This window comes from Periplaneta americana, chromosome 6 (assembly GCF_040183065.1).
Source record: "Periplaneta americana isolate PAMFEO1 chromosome 6, P.americana_PAMFEO1_priV1, whole genome shotgun sequence".
In the NCBI taxonomy this organism is placed as follows: Eukaryota; Metazoa; Arthropoda; class Insecta; order Blattodea; family Blattidae; genus Periplaneta; species Periplaneta americana.
In genome coordinates this window covers 18,885,804-18,902,051 of record NC_091122.1, presented here as the reverse complement: position 1 = coordinate 18,902,051, position 16,248 = coordinate 18,885,804, and the positions used below count along the sequence as shown (strand labels likewise).

Sequence of the window (16,248 nt, the reverse complement as noted above, 5' to 3'; positions counted from 1 at the left end):
TCCAAGATATCGCGACACAGTTATTTGTTTTTATTAGTAATAATACTATTATAATAATAACAACCAGTGCTATTCTTCCGGAATAAAGGTGGCGGAACTCCGTGTAGAATATTTTATAGCGAACGGGGAAATGATTACTCTTCACTGCACTGGAATTTTGTCTTTTTAACCTCCTTTTCGTTCATTAAGGTCTAAACGGAATTCAAAGAAAAACTATTCACACATATTTTATTCCATGATGAAAAATGCAACAAAAAGGTGCAGGAATCCTATCTATGCTAGACGTCCGATAAAAGATTTTTATTATTGTTTTTGAAAACTCATCTATTTAAATTAATGTGACGTCTGTGCCTGGTGATTGCACAGAGTTTCTTTATGCGTGGCCTTATAGTTGACAGGCCAACACGTAAATCATCTTCAGTCTGTTCTTTTGTTTAGATTTCACTATTTTCATGACAGAAAATGCTGATTCACAATGACTTTGAAAACGGCAGTTCTAAATGTCTTCTTAGTTTATTACACACCATTGACTGATTTGACAAAACATTTCCGTATATAAGACACTCGGAATTTTGTTTATATTCATCTCCATGCCGCGTAAAACCATATTGCAAGTATTCTTATCTTTTTTTTGTTTACGAAACGCAGTACGTTTTTGTGAACAGCGAGGGAATTTTCGCTCACATTATTTGAATTAACACTGCTGTCATCTAACCCAGAACTCGATTCAGATTGTCTTTTTCGAATTCAAAATTTGTCCATGATAAAATCTAAATAGTGGGACTATTTTATCAAAAGTGCTTTATCACCCGTTCACACGTATTATATACTAAAACTGACCAATATGTTCTGACGATTCTAAACTCTGTTTATTACTAAATGGGAGGAGTAAACGAATTACTAAGCATTGTTGCTGATGTTCACTTTCATTCGAATTATCGTCAGGCAGAAAAATTGAACTGAACATTGTTGCAGGTCTTCACATTTCATTGATAAAGTCTGTCTAAAAATAAAATGTACAGTACCATATCAAAGACTTCGTTTGTAAATAAAAAAATACGTTGTAAGGAGACTTTCTGGATGGAATAAAATCTATTTTTAAATTCCAAAATTTAGCGACACACTCCATGGGATGCGCGACACACCGGTTGGGAACCCCTGCGTTAAGTCATATTAATGTCTGTGAAAATATGTAATTTTAAAACATGATTATTTGAATGAATCCGATGGAAATTGCCTTTCGTTTAAATCCTAATTACATTTCATTATAAAATCAATATAGACAGTAATAACTAATAAATAACATATAATGAATTGAAAAGATTGGATGCGGCTGAAGCGTATAATGAGAGAGAATGCTGTTATATGATAGAATTTTTGTATTGAACTATTAATTCTATTGACAAAAAAACCGTAACTAAATAATTAAAACTGTCCATATGATTCGTCGCAATGGCCATAATTGTAATTCGCTTTTCGAGTAGGTGTGCAGATATCCTGAGAGTTACCTACTTAAGTGATCTGTTTTTTGCACCTCTTCTTTGGCTTCCTTTGAAAGGGTAGTAACTCTGAGAAGCGCATGTCGTAAATTTACTGTGCATAATAGAACGCTGTCCCCGAATGAGAGGGTTTGAGACAAAATTAATTGGATGTTTCCAACGTCATTTTTTAATTCTGCAAATTGCTCTATATACTATCGTCGGAGTAATGAATTCCACTTTACAGATGCCTCCATCTCACAATTGGAATTCCTTGCGTTATCATGGTAGTAGAGGAGATTTTATCAATCAATCAATCAATCAATCAATCAATCAATCAATCAATCAATCAATCAATCAATCGATAAAAAGTTACTTAATACGATAATTTCTTTTGTGACATACTGTACAGACACATTGTCTATATTCTTTCAAAGTTATAAGCTGATATTTTAAGATGAAGCATTTTTTGAGACAAACATTTTTTTTTTTTTTGGCTTGGCTTGGTTTTTCAAGAGCCGAACCCGGGACGAATTCTTGCACTTAGGTTTACATTGGTGGAAGTGAAACAAGCTTGCAGATTTTCAGAGCGAATAGCTCATGTTATATGTAACAAAAAACTATATCATATTGGTGGAAAGTTTTTTTTTTCTCAAAAGTTTAACAACCTCTTATTCGATAACTACTGCGAGTAGAATCGTGATTTTTGTCCATATCGATAGGAAAACTAATAAAGAATAATTTATCACTTTGATGATTTCAATAGTGTAGACGATTTTCGTGAACATTTAATTTTTAAAACCTCTCATTTAAAGCTATTGTACGATGCGAGTTGGTTGCAACACAGCGCCAGAGAACAGCTTATTTAGCGATACACGCCGAGTTCGTTGACCTCTTACATCTGTATCACGAGAAGAGGTTATTAGCGGCGATGTTGCCGGACTGCTGAAACTTCAAACTTTATTTTCTAATTACAAAACGTAATATAGGTTTCCTGTTCATTTCAGTGTACCCTATCATCCCTTTCAAGCTGCAAGGTTATTTCACTTCCACTCTGTATATGCCATGGATGGGCATCGTGCCTCACTTGAGAAATAATGCCTCACCGACCTTCACAGAGCTTATCGCTCTGAGTGACATCACCTTCACAGTCCCCGTTCCTCCCTCACGTAGCTCCTAGGCGTGGGCAAGTTCTATATCAGATTCATAAGCAATATCAGTGGTGGCATAATGCCATTATCAAAGCAGTGTGTACGCGTTAGAAAACGATTATTTCATGAGAAATGGGAGGAAGAGTTTTTTGCTGTTTAGAAGGGGAGAACATACGATGTATGTTGTGCTCGAAAATCCTATTTGGCATTAATAAATTTAATATACAACGACATTACTCCTTATGTCATAAAGAACATGCTGAATTAGACGTTAAGACAAATTAAATGTTATTTTTCGTACTATTCCGAAGAAAATTTATGATCTTAACATTTACATAATATACTAAATACGACATTATACGTTAAACACGCTGCATTAAAAGGAACGAGGAATTAAATTTGTTTGTACGTATTATTTCCAAAAGAAATTAATATATATATATATATATATATATATATATATATATATATATATATTAAATGTGTGGCGGCCGGGTAGCTCAGTTGGTAGACAGCTGGCTACGGACTGAAAGGTCCGGGGTTCGATCCCAGGTGGTGACAGGATTTTTTCTCGTTGCCAAACTTTCAGAACGGCCCCGAGGTTCACTCAGCCTCCTATAAAATTGAGTACCGGGTTTTTCCCGGGGGTAAAAGGCGGTCAGAGCGTGGTGCCGACCACACCACCTCATTCTAGTACCGAGGTCATGGAAAGCATGGGGCTCTACCTCCATGCCCCCCAAGTGCCTTCATGGCATGTTACGGGGATACTTTTACCTTTACCTTTTTATATTATTTTATATTAAACGAAATATGATTTTCTGAAATTATTTTAAGTCGAGAACGTGCAAATCTATTAAGTAATCTTGATAAACGCCAGAATATTCAAGAAAATAAACGTAGGCAACATGATGGAATATTATTGCCTAGTTACGCAATTTCTCGCTTGTGATTTAAATCAATTCAACGATGGAGAATTAGTAAAGAGGTTTATGATTAAAGCTGCCGAATTAATTTGCCAAATTGAATAAAAGTTTTCGAGTCTCTCACGTTAACCAACCGCTTTCCTAATAATTCGCCACTGATCGCCTTAGCGATTACGATAAGGTGACGCAAATTACAGTAGTTTATAGGTATTTCCCATCCTACTCTGCAGTCTCCTCTCCTAGTAAACAAACTATTTCAAATCGAGTGCCTCACGCAATCGAAAGTTTTGCCCATGTATAATATATGCGATGATTGTACATGTCTGACAAGTGGCCTGGGTAGCATTCGTAAATTCGCCGCTAACAGGTGAGCCATCGTGCCTCAGCTCTGACAGAGCCAGGTCCTTTCCTCAGACGAGTAACTGATAAACCCCATACCCTGCAGTACCAACCTCTTCCTATATCAGCATCGGAAACCCAAGGTTTCCCTCCAGCCTATTTTTAACTAGTGCAGATGAATTGTTGAGAAGGTGGACTGTGTTAGCAGAGTGGTAGAAGGAAACGGGAGTATACTGAGAAAACTCTCTGCACTGTCTTCTGTCCACCACAAATTCCATCACTACTTGGTCGAGGATGCAAGCTGGGCCGTTAGGCTGGAAGACCAGCGCGCTAGCGCTTCAGCGACGACACAGAAAAAAAATTCAGAGACACTCTGACAATGGTCGACTCTACAGTCAGTGCACAGCAATCCTAACAAACATCATAGCTTGTTACAATAGATAATAGATATTCAGGAGATGAACAAAAAATATAGATATGTTGGTTAATTCAAAGGTTTTCAATGCATTTACAGCCAAATGCCAGGTGAATAGCAGAGGAGTTTTGATAAAAGTTTTAATGATAGTAGCAAATAAAACATTAAGAGATCAAGTCAGAAGTGAAAATGTAAGACAGGATTTGAAAATAGATCAAATATTATAGAACTGAACGTATGTGTGTACGCCCACTATCCTATATAGCGATAAATGTTGCGCAGTGGAATTCAAACTATGTATTGCTACCCCTTGATATTGTGCAATACATTCCTTTCGTATTTTCGAGCTTTATGAATAACTATACTAAAGTCGAGCGTGTTCTGATCGTTATGAATCATACAGTGCTTCTGCTTTTATTGGTGGCGTTCTTATAGCATACCATTCTTTGTAAGGATCTGGGCTGGAATGTGTAGAATGTAATGTGGAAATTTTCGTTGCGCACATACTGAACCAGACGATTCGGTGCCTTACCGATTCCCAATAAATGGTTCGAAAAAAAAAACATGAAAATGAGCAGAAAGACAAGTAAAATTAACTCTGTAATACACGATTGTGTAAATAAAGTAACTTATTACCAAATACCTTACTATAGTAAGGTATTTGGTATTACCACAGTCTAGTATATACAGTCATGAAGCTTGAGTTGATGAGAGTACTAGGAACAATAGACTGTGCCGGTACTATTTCACATTGTCTGTGATGAGTCGATACTAGCGATCCTAGTGGTTAACAATTGTCTATGGATCAACGAGTTAGAAAGAGAAAGATATAGAGTGGTCATTGCGCCGCCATGTTTGAAGAAAATTGAACGACCGTCGGTAATGAACTTATGCGCCCAAAACAAAGTGGGCGTAGTGATAACTGACATTAGAATCGTCAGCTTTCTTAATTTCCTTTGCATAAATTAGTTAAACTGAAGTGGAAAAACCTAGTATTTCGTCAAATACGTGCTAGGAACTTAATCTAAACTTATGTACTCTAAATTTAAAACACTTGAGCTATTCCTAGAAGGAATGCTTAAAAGAATAACCTAAGCAAAATTGTCATGTGGTATGACAAGAAGTCCTAGCAAATATACTGAAGAAAATGTTAATATTCCTAGGTTCTTTTAAATGCGACCTGCAAGATTGCCTATAAAATGAACGAGTATGATTCGGATGATTTTATTAAATTGTTTTCCCAGTCTCTACACGTTGCAAAACTATTTACTATACCATAAGATATAGAATGAAAGTAGGCCCTATCTGTAGTAAACAACCTTTACCTCCAAGCTTGTAACGTGGGTGAAACATGACAAAACACGCTTTCAGTTTTTTTGTTACAGTAAAGTATAATTATTGTCGAAATGTGAAGCCGGCTGGTCAGTCTGAGCCTTTCAAGGGCTGTGGCACCACAGATAATTATTAGTGTATAATTGAGCACCCACGTACGATAATGGGGTAAGTAGTTACGAAATATATTCATACTTACCCCATTATTGCACGTGGATGCTCAATTATGTTCTTTCATGTCCTTCCAGTCAAAATACTAACAACAATACGACCTACCCCAGAGTTTTGCGTTATTTTGGATGCGAGTGTCGAAATACAATTTTAATATTTGATTGCTATTACTAGGTTTGAAACGGAATTGTAGCGGTTTTATCCGTATTTAGTTTAACTTTATTACTAGTGAACCATTTATTTGATTAATCGTTTGTCTTCGAAATAGGCCTACTTCTTATAAGCTACAGTCATCGTCTTCTTGTATAAGCAGTAAGGACAGAAGGAGCAGAAATAAAGGATGCCGGTGTCGAAATACAGTTTTAATATTGTATTGCTATTTGTTTTTCACTGGGTCTGAAACGGAATTGTATTGGTTTTTTTATCCGTATTTAGTTTAAGTACATTACCAGTGAACCATTTATTTTGTGTATGCCGGGCGTTGTTACACATTTATGCATGAAAAAAAAAATGCTGATAATTAACAAAACTATGGACTTAACTTCATAAAATTTACATGAAATATGATATATCAGTTGTCTTTTTCCTTTTGACATTGCAGTTATATGCAGCACACACAACAGGCATGTTTTTTCTTCGTTTTTTTTTTTTTGTACTTCTTACCTCCGTTATACAACATTGTAAGCAGACGAATTTTTACAAAGGTGGGCGCTTAGCTCAGATCTGCTGTGTTTCGCGGTGGCACCGCAAAGAGCGCTGTACAGGACAACATGGCCACTCTGTAGTCTTCTCTTTCTAACTCGTTGCTATGGATGCATATTCCCTACGTATTGAGCTTCGTGCCTGTGTATATTAGACTAGACTGTGGTATTACTGCGTAAGTATGTAGCGTTTTTTGCTTTCCATAGCAACAAAGAGGGTTTTTTTTTTTTCATTTGTTATCTATCCAAACCAAGAACCATACTATACTAATGTATCACTACGCACGTAGTAAACAGAAAAGCTCAAGTAGGCCTACACATTAATGTATAGGTACATTAGATTTATTTTAATCTAGCATAGTGGTTAATTACATTGCACTGATTTGAATTAACGTAATATGTGTAAAAACGTTATTTGTAATGAAATGTTTACGGGACTATATTTTATGGCGTATATTGGCTCTGGCTTTCAATCAATCGCAGATCAGTCAGTAACATCATATTGTTTTGGTCTAGTACGGTTCTTGGCTTGGATATAGCCTACATTAGTATTGTAGGCATATTACTGAACACGTCTTGAATTTGCCAATTTTTAACTAAGTTTGTGTTAATTATGGGCTAAGAAAAAGGAATGTCTAGTATAAAAAAATCCGATATGTCCTTTTTTTAAATTTTAACCATGAACTGAATGCATCGGAGGTCGCTAGAATCATTTGTGTCATTTATGGGGAGAACGCCATCGGGAAAAGTAAGGCACGGTTCCTTAAAAGCCATAAGTAAGAAGTAAGTAAGTAACAGAGTGAAGTAATTATATCGCTAAACTGGAGAATTCCCACGGTATCTTTGAACCGTGCCGTTACGTTTAGCACCAAATTTAAGTAAATACACAATCTTGCCAACATAAGAACACGACGTTGGTGTGTGGCGTCGTTGGAGGGAAAATTTTGTTTCTTTTCTCTCTCTACCGCCTTCGTTCTGAACATTACTGAGAGATAGCACCACTGTTAGCTACAAGATATATTTGCGCAAATATATTGAAGTAGATTACGTGACTTAGATGAGAGTCTCGAGACAAAACAGTTTTTCTATATTTCTTTTTTTATTAAATGTTAAGCACAGGAACGCCATTTCGTAATTTTATTTATCATTTACTGAAATAACTTAACAGTTCGTCAGTGACTAAAACACTTGTTTCACTTTTTCCAGCAAAGATATTATAGTTCGTAAAATATCTTTGTATTTATTTATTTTCAGGTTACATTAGAAAGCTACAACTAAAATTTAGTCTTCATATTGCTACCGATTTCTTAAGAATGCTTAATTCAATACATTATATAAATATTCAATTAGTAGACCATGTTCATAAGCCTAAATTGTGGGAAAAATTTAGGGAGTCCGCCAAAATGAAGTATGAGGTTTAAGGGAGTCCATGGCACTCAGAAAGCTGAGAGCCGTGCTTTAAACTTTACCTCAATTATGTGTATTTTTTGTATATATTTACAATATATAACTTTAGATTTACAATATGCAAATTAACAAAGGGAAAAATTCAAAGTTTCATTACAGTAAATTATATTAAAGATAGAGAACAAGCAAGAAAAATGGGATCAGAATTTTATGAGATTTATATTACGCATGTGTCGAAAACTATACACTTCAGTTTAATTGTTTCCACAATTCTGTCTCTCTCTCTCTCTCTCTCTCTCTCTCTCTCTATCCAAAGCGTATTACTTTCCAAACCGGAACAAGCCATAGATACGGTGGTCAGTTCCATTCACGACTAATGAACGTAATTCGTGCAGACAAATTGGCTTCGAGCCAGGCATTTCACCTCGGATTGGCTGCGTTCGCAGTCATGCGTAGCACTGTCCTTTCATTGTCGGTGCAGTTGACATGCATCCTATTTGCATTCCACCAAAATAATTCCAGTTAAATTTAGTATGTAATTCCTACATAAATGTAGTGTGTCACGCGTCACATCCTACACAAATGTAGTGTGTGGTCGCGTGCAATAAAGTGGCGGTGAAAATGTATTATTGTATATAGGATTCGAGAAACATCAGAGGTATGTTCGATTTGCGCTGGAGGTGGCGATGATGGCACTGCTGTAATAGATTCGAGCGACAAAACATTGACAGTGGAACGCAGCAGACTAGAAAAGAAACGAGTCCGACGGAAGTTACACATACTTTCTTGTCATTATACATTTTGCGCGTTTCGCAACAATTCAATTCTTTATCATGCTGCAAATTATATAATTGTTTCTAGTTTATCTTCTTACAGCGACACTTGAAAAAAAAAAAAAAGATTGAAACAACTTACTCAGAGGTGCCAATTTCAGAAGTTGGTTATCCGTAATCCCATCTTATTTATCTTCTCCTTTCAAAAAAGTCAGGTCTGAACCTTGTTATATATAATTACACGTTACCTGTCAGCTCTTCTGCGATAAAACATTCTTCGTTGGATATTTTGTATCTAACAGCTCCTTTTCTGCAACTTTCTTCTAGAAACATACATATCATCCTTATGATATCACCTTCATCTTATGCATTAGAAGTGATTCTAGTGTTGGTGTGCTTAACGTAGGCCTGAATTCTGTTTCACTCTTTCTCACAACACTGAAAACTCTTTCTGAGGGAGAGTTACTGTGAGTCACACTCAGTTCAGCAAATTCAACTTCACATAATGTTTTATAATTTACTAATTCCTCCACCAAAGCATTTACTTACTTACTTACAAATGGCTTTTAAGGAACCCGAAGGTTCATTGCCGCCCTCACATAACCCCGCCATCGGTCCCTATCCTATGCAAGATTAATCCAGTCTCTATCATCATATCTCACCTCCCTCAAATCCATTTTAATATTATCCTCCCATCTACGTCTCGGCCTCCCCAAAGGTCGTTTTCCCTCCGGTCTCCCAGCTAACACTCTATATGCATTTCTGGATTCGCCCATACGTGCTACATGTCCTGCCCATTTCAAACGTCTGGATTTAATGTTCCTAATTATGCCAAAGCATTTACTTGTAATTCAAAATATGTAATTTAAAAATTTATAGACCCTCTCATATCGTAATTCCCCCAACAAAACACTTAAGTACCTTTAATTTTCTTAATCTAGTTGTATTCGACATAACTATTTACTTCTCGATCTTCTTGTGATCAGATTGAAGGGTGTGCTGGACTGTGTCCTGTGAACGCCAAGTATGAGGCACTATAGTTTACTTCTACACAATTCAAGCTACGTCGTGTTGCTGGCATGTTTTCAATGGCCTTTTTAGGCAGTGGCTATTTTTGTCTGTAGACATGATTGTAAATCAGACTCACAGCGTTGGTTTGTTTACTGTAAACCTGTTGCCTCAGCCAGGTGTACGAGACAAGGTCGGAACTTTCAGTTTTATGATAAGCTATTAGGGGTGTGATTTTTTGGTATAGGTACGCGAAATGTGTTCAGAACCAAATTTTATGCGTGGTAAATGCAGATTCCTTAAAGAAAGCCCAAATATAGTTAAATATATCCCCGAATTTTCGCGAAATTTATACAAATTCACGAAATTACTTCATAATCACGATATTTTCAACAAAAAACAGGGTTTATGGAGAACTAGCACGAAAAATGACTCTTTCTTCCAAACAAAAAGTGGAAATTGTCTTTGAAATAAAATATAGCCTACATGAATACTTCGCACGCCCAGTAAAATACTGATGCATGTCGAAAATCACATATTACTTTCGTAAATTTATTTCCAACACTTTTACTAGTTGGAGGTATGAAATTCTAATAATAAACTAGTAAATTATGAAGGGGTTTTCTACCTGTTTATTAACATTTTTGCAACAGTATTTTACTAGGAAAGAGCATATCTTTACAAATCACAATTTTCGAGTTACATTACTGTTTTACTGGGAGTGCGATTTCTAAATATTTGATCGTACATCATTGCTTATGTGTGCTATCTGGTAACGGTGTACGCATAGTTTCAGGGACTACTTCTAGGGAGCAGCGGAAGCAGACAATGAACATTTCTCTTTCCCGCAACAACTGCCTTCGTGTGATCAATCATCAATCTCATGAAATTGAATTATGAATTTAATTAATAATATATATATATATATATATATATATATATATATATATATATATATATTTTAGATTTCACAAGGGGTCCGAAATCTGCACGAAATTGCTTGTTTTTTTTTTTTTTTTTTTACGAAATATTCACCAAAATGAAATCATTTTAATCACTCGAATCAGGGTAAAATAATCACTATAAAATCACACCCCTATAAATTTTCAATGATAACGGACAACAAAGGAGCCAGAATCAGTGCTATACTTGCCGCAATGAAAGGATCGACTTCTGACGTTTCAAGTGAAGCATATGAAAGTTATTACACAGTGTCATGTGACATCGGAAAGGCGGGTGACGAATTCAGTTTCTTTTTGGCTAGGTCAAGCGGTGGCCGGTAGAAGGTCGTTAAAAATAGACGTTAAAGGAATTCACAGAAGTCGGTTCTTTCCTTGCGACTAGTGTAGACGTTTGAAATAAAGAATTATTTGCCTAGATCAACCTCGCGGCCTTCTGGTCTGCAGCCAGTACAATTTCCAACTGGGTTATGACAGCTAATTCACATGAATAGTTGAAGATTTAATACGGCCACCAGCTCAAGTTAATTTGTGACATTTGACGCGGGTGGTGAAAATGTGGGAGAAGGAGACGAGACGACGAGTGGGAAACCGTTTTGCTACAACTTACAACTCCCGCGATAACACGTTTTGTGGGATGGGAAACACATGGAAATAACTGTCGCGTTTACGACCAAAGGAATCGTTTCTCATCACTCTTATCACTGGCAGCACAACGTTTTATTGGTGCCGCTACCTTGCTGTTATCTGCAAACAGATGAGTGTGGTGAACTGTGTTCAGGATTTGCAGGGGCAACGCGAAAAGTGCAATAATTCTTATCGGTGAGCTGGAAAGAGTAACAAATTGCCGATAATTGCACATGTAGAAAATCTAGATTTTTCTTTTACTTGTGTCTTGCACTGTGGTCTTCACGAATTGCACTAATAGAGGGTTGCTGAGGAAGTATTGCTCCACATTTTTTCTTAGAAAATATTTATTAAAACTATTACAGTTAACCACAAAATAGATAATTGTTTTCTTTACATTTCCTATTTTCAGGATTGTGTTCATCAACTTGTACGGCCTTACGTCAACATGAAACAAGTAACCTGTACCAGCCCTGGTCATGTTCACGTAGCCATGTGTCCTCACTACATGAATCACGCTCTCGTTATCCTTAAACCTTGTCTCGCGTACATCTTTAAGTGCTCCAAAAATACGGAAGTCGGAGAGAGCCAGATCTGAACAGTAGGATACATGAGACAGCACCATGCATCGATGGCTTCCCAATTTTCAGACTTGTGTGAGGACGACCACTGTCGTGGATTCTTGTCAGCCGAACACTGTGGAAGCGTTTCTTAAATGTTTTCAGTGTATTTATGTACGCATTTGAATTGATATTCTCACCTCTTAGCATCACATACACAAGAATTAACCTGTCACTCCCCCCCCCCCAAAAAAATATTTTTTTGTATGTCACCCCATTAACTGCCTTTTTATTTCAAACTCAAAATAATACACCTGCAGCAATCCGCTACAAAAAGGACCAGCTTCAAAATGCTCCAATAATTCAGAATATGTTGTTGTCCTTTTAATTCTGTGTTCGTTTGTGAGACTTTCTGGAACTGTCTTCGCAAACCTTCGAAAATATGAAAATCTGGAGAAATGCATTCATACTTCTGCTGCTGACTGAAAACTCTAATGCATGCGCCGATCCTGGCGAATAAATAGGGCGCCCACAGGGGGTAGCGAGTGTTGCTACCACTGAGATTTTTATTCTTTACCCGTTTTTTTTATTTTTCTCAATACGTTTTCTCAAACTCTCAACAAAAGCGAATCCTTTAAATTATGAATGCGTACGCAGGGTAATTTAGATTTCATGTTCAATTTTCTCTTTCTTCGTCCATCTGTTTCCTCTAATTTCCTAACCATCTTGCTACGACTGAGATTGGATCCTGCGGGAGCCCTTGACGGAGATAGAATAGACGTAAAAACAGAAGAAGAGTCTGGGTCCATCCATTGATTTTAGAAAGACAGAATCGAGGATTATTTCACATTTTATTTGATGATTTACATTAGGACTATATTTCCTTTTTTTTTCCGCATGTTTAAGAAATCATTTCAAGAGGTTCTAGCAGGAATTATCAATGAAATTCGAAAAAAAAAAAAAAAAACACGGTGGCACAATAGGCTGTATACTGTCGTGGTGATGTAATGGATTGGTGACATAATAGTCGCCCGTTAGCAGCGCTGCAGACGCACAACTCACGCGCCACTTTTTAGTGTCCTCGTGTGAAACCTACCATTTAATTCCTGGTATCGCAACGGGAAGCGCCAATTTTAGTGGCCGCCACCAGCGACGAAGCCAATTACTCAGACTATTCTGTGGCTGTGGCTGAGTGTGAAGGCCCTCATTTAGGCCTAAATCCATTATTCATAAGCAGCAGCACTTCTAAAAGTGGCCTCGTCTGAAGGGGTTCTAAATAGTGTTATGATGCTATGAAGGTTGTTCTAATGAAATATTTTAAAGTATAATCTACAATCACAAATTCTCATTAATTTTCAGCTTGTTTTGTAAAAGTTTCTGAATGAATATAAAGCAAGTGGTAGGTTTTTAATAATGCTATGAGGTTTATTTTAAATTATAATGTACCTAAGGCAAAACAAAAAATTCAAATTATGGTTTATTTAACGACGCTCGCAACTGCAGAAGTTATATCAGTGTCGCCGATGTGCCGGAATTTTGTCCCGCAGGAGTTGTTTTACATGCCAGTAAATCTACTGACATGAGCCTGTCGCATTTAAACACACTTAAATGCCATCGACCTGGATCGGGATCGAACCCGCAACCTCGAAAACAGAAGGCCAGCGCTATACCGACTACGCTACCGAGGCCGACTAAGGGAAAACATATCGATAATGCCGTGGTGGGACAATTTTGGCAATAATTTCCAAAATCTCCCTTATTTTCAGTTTGAAAACCCAAGAATCCTAAGGAATAGTGACATCTGCGTACTGGGCTTACAAGCCAGGGTGGGCGAATTAAAATACCGGTCGATCCACCCTGAATTTATAACTTGTGCTGATCTAGTCGGTAGTCCAGGTAACACAAGGGGCTTCTCGGCGTGCTCAGATTCCTTTATGATATCCCAACAATTCTCCATCATCATCATCATCATCATCATCATCATCATCATCATCATCATCATCATCATCCACTGAAGCAAATGAAAATATCACAGAAAGGGGTGCTACTCACGTTCAGTTCAAAGGCCCCTACAGCGATGCCGGCGGCAGCCCCCGACCCCGCCAGGCCTATGAAGTGCTCGCTACCAATGTTGCTGGCGAATAGAGAAGCACCGACCTGGAAATAGAAAAATCACACGTCACTTTTTTTTTATATAATTCTCTCCCTTTTATTTGACACCTCATCTGATTTTATTTGACATAGTAGTAACTTCTGCAGGCGGAAAAGACTATAAAGTAACTTCTGTATGGACTTACTCAGGAACCTAAGAGAGAATTTAAATCGAGTTGCAGCAGACATGGTGGACTTGTTACAGCTTAAAGGCGTGGAACTAATATCACAGTTTTAGATACAGAGCAGATTATGGGACTTCGTGAAATTATCATGGCGATTCACAAAAAATAACTCATTATAGACACGATATCAGATTAAATTAGGCCAGATTTGCTTAAAAATCTAGGGTACTATTCATAGACATTTCGCTAGCCCGCGCTACGAGCGTGCTAAACTAGCCCCGGCTATCGACTAGTTACTTGTACAGGCTTCATATAATATCATATCGCTAACATTGGTTTATGAATACGAAAAACGTTAGTTCGCTGATCATCCACCGGAAGCCCGCGCTAAGAATGTCTATGAATATGGCCCTAAGACTTTAAGGGTGCTATTCATAGACATTTCGCTAGCCTGCGCTACGAGCGTGCTAAACTAGCCCCGGCTATCGAGCGATTACTTGTACAGGATTCATATCATATCATATCGCTAATACTGGTTTATGAATACGAAAAACGTTAGTTCGCTGATCATCCACCGGAAGCCCGCGCTAAGAATGTCTATGTATATGGCCCCTAAGCTTTATTACATGGATTATTTACTTTATACAGATTATGAGGTATTAAAATGGATTTGAAGGAGGTGGGATATTATGATATAGACTGAAATAATCTTGCACAGGATAGGGACCGATGGCGGGCTTATGTGAGGGTGGCAATGAACCTACGGGTTCCGTAAAAGCCATTTGTAAGTAAGTATTAACACTATTAAAGTCTGAATATATTATTTAACAAAAATTTGTAGATAAATATTATTGTAACATTATGCAAATTGTGAGTTGTGACGCGTTCAAAGACAAAAAGAGTAGATTCCGTAAGAGCTTAAAGAAAATAAGCCCGCCTTGCGTCGAGTGATATGTGTATATATACGTGTATAGTATATACAGTACATACACAATTATATCTTTTCATATGAATATCTGTGTTTTTCAAACGTTTCCTCATTCAAATGACAAATTCTTTCCATCGGAAATCGAACCCGAGACCTTCCGGCTTACAGTTCCATACCTTAGCCACGATATTACTGCGCACTCCAGTCCTTTACTTAATTCAAATTTCATTTCTACTGTCTCCATTTATAAAATGTATTTGAAAACATTTCGAAATTTATCATCGTCTCAGCAAAGAATTCTGATTCGTGTGAGCATGTGATAGGTAGGCTACTCTTTCCGCTGAAAATATTAAAAAATATCTACCAGTGTTGTAGGCACGGAAAATGAATTTGTATGAGCATTCATCTCGCCCAACAAGCTCTCTTTGTTTCTATTCCGGTCTGTTCAGCCACTGCCATCGAGAAGGCATTGGTTCAGCGCAAGTTATTTAATTTCAGCCACTCGTACTGTATGAATTTGCTGAGTGCTACAACAGGGCGGCCCGTTTGTGCATTTCCATCTGCTCGCGTGGCATCATTGAAAGAGGACGTCCGCCTGCCATTGAATCACTTCAAAACGTTTCTAACCGGCACGCACAGAGAAGCACTTGATGATGTAACTCCAGAACTTGCGTGGTATTCAGTTCAGTTATTCCAGAATTGGCTGCCAAACTCAAATACTCAAACAAAATGGAAACGGAAACAGGAAGTCGGCAATTTGAACATCATAGTCACTTGGCACTATATTGCGTGAGGCCCAAATAATCATAGACTACTTACTTTCTATTCAGTGGCAACTAGTGAATAAAAATCGCGTGCTACACTCAAATGTTAAACAATAATATTAAACATTTCTTTCCACATTTATTATACTGTAACTGCTGCAATTAGATTTTACGTTTTTCGAAAATGATGCTTGTACTCGTACATGTTATTGCATACTTTTAAAATTGTATTTTATTATACTTTGATTCTGTATACAGAAAATTTATGTATAAGATATCAGCGCTTTGACTTTAAAATGTTTTAGAATTCTTCTTTTTATTTTGTAATATGAAAGACAAAATTTTATGTATTATTATAAATGTAATTATTGTGTATTATTAATTGTTATATTGCATACTTATAGCCATAGCTATTGTTTTTCTTTTGTTATTTGCG

The 16,248-nt window shown here is 37.0% G+C and overlaps 1 protein-coding gene across 5 annotated transcripts in view; it reads right to left on the bottom strand.

The window, feature by feature from the left end:
* LOC138701093 (sodium/glucose cotransporter 4-like) overlaps window positions 1–16,248 on the bottom strand; it is a 147,065-nt gene that overhangs the window by 69,345 nt on the left and 61,472 nt on the right. For all 5 annotated transcript variants that reach the window (XR_011332438.1, XR_011332439.1, XR_011332441.1 and 2 more), the window contains exon 4: window positions 13,897–14,001. Coding sequence is in view for 2 of the 5 variants with exons in the window: in XM_069827668.1 (XP_069683769.1) it covers window positions 13,897–14,001 (105 nt within the window). In the remaining 3 variants the exon portion in view is untranslated. The remainder of the gene's footprint in view (window positions 1–13,896; window positions 14,002–16,248) is intronic.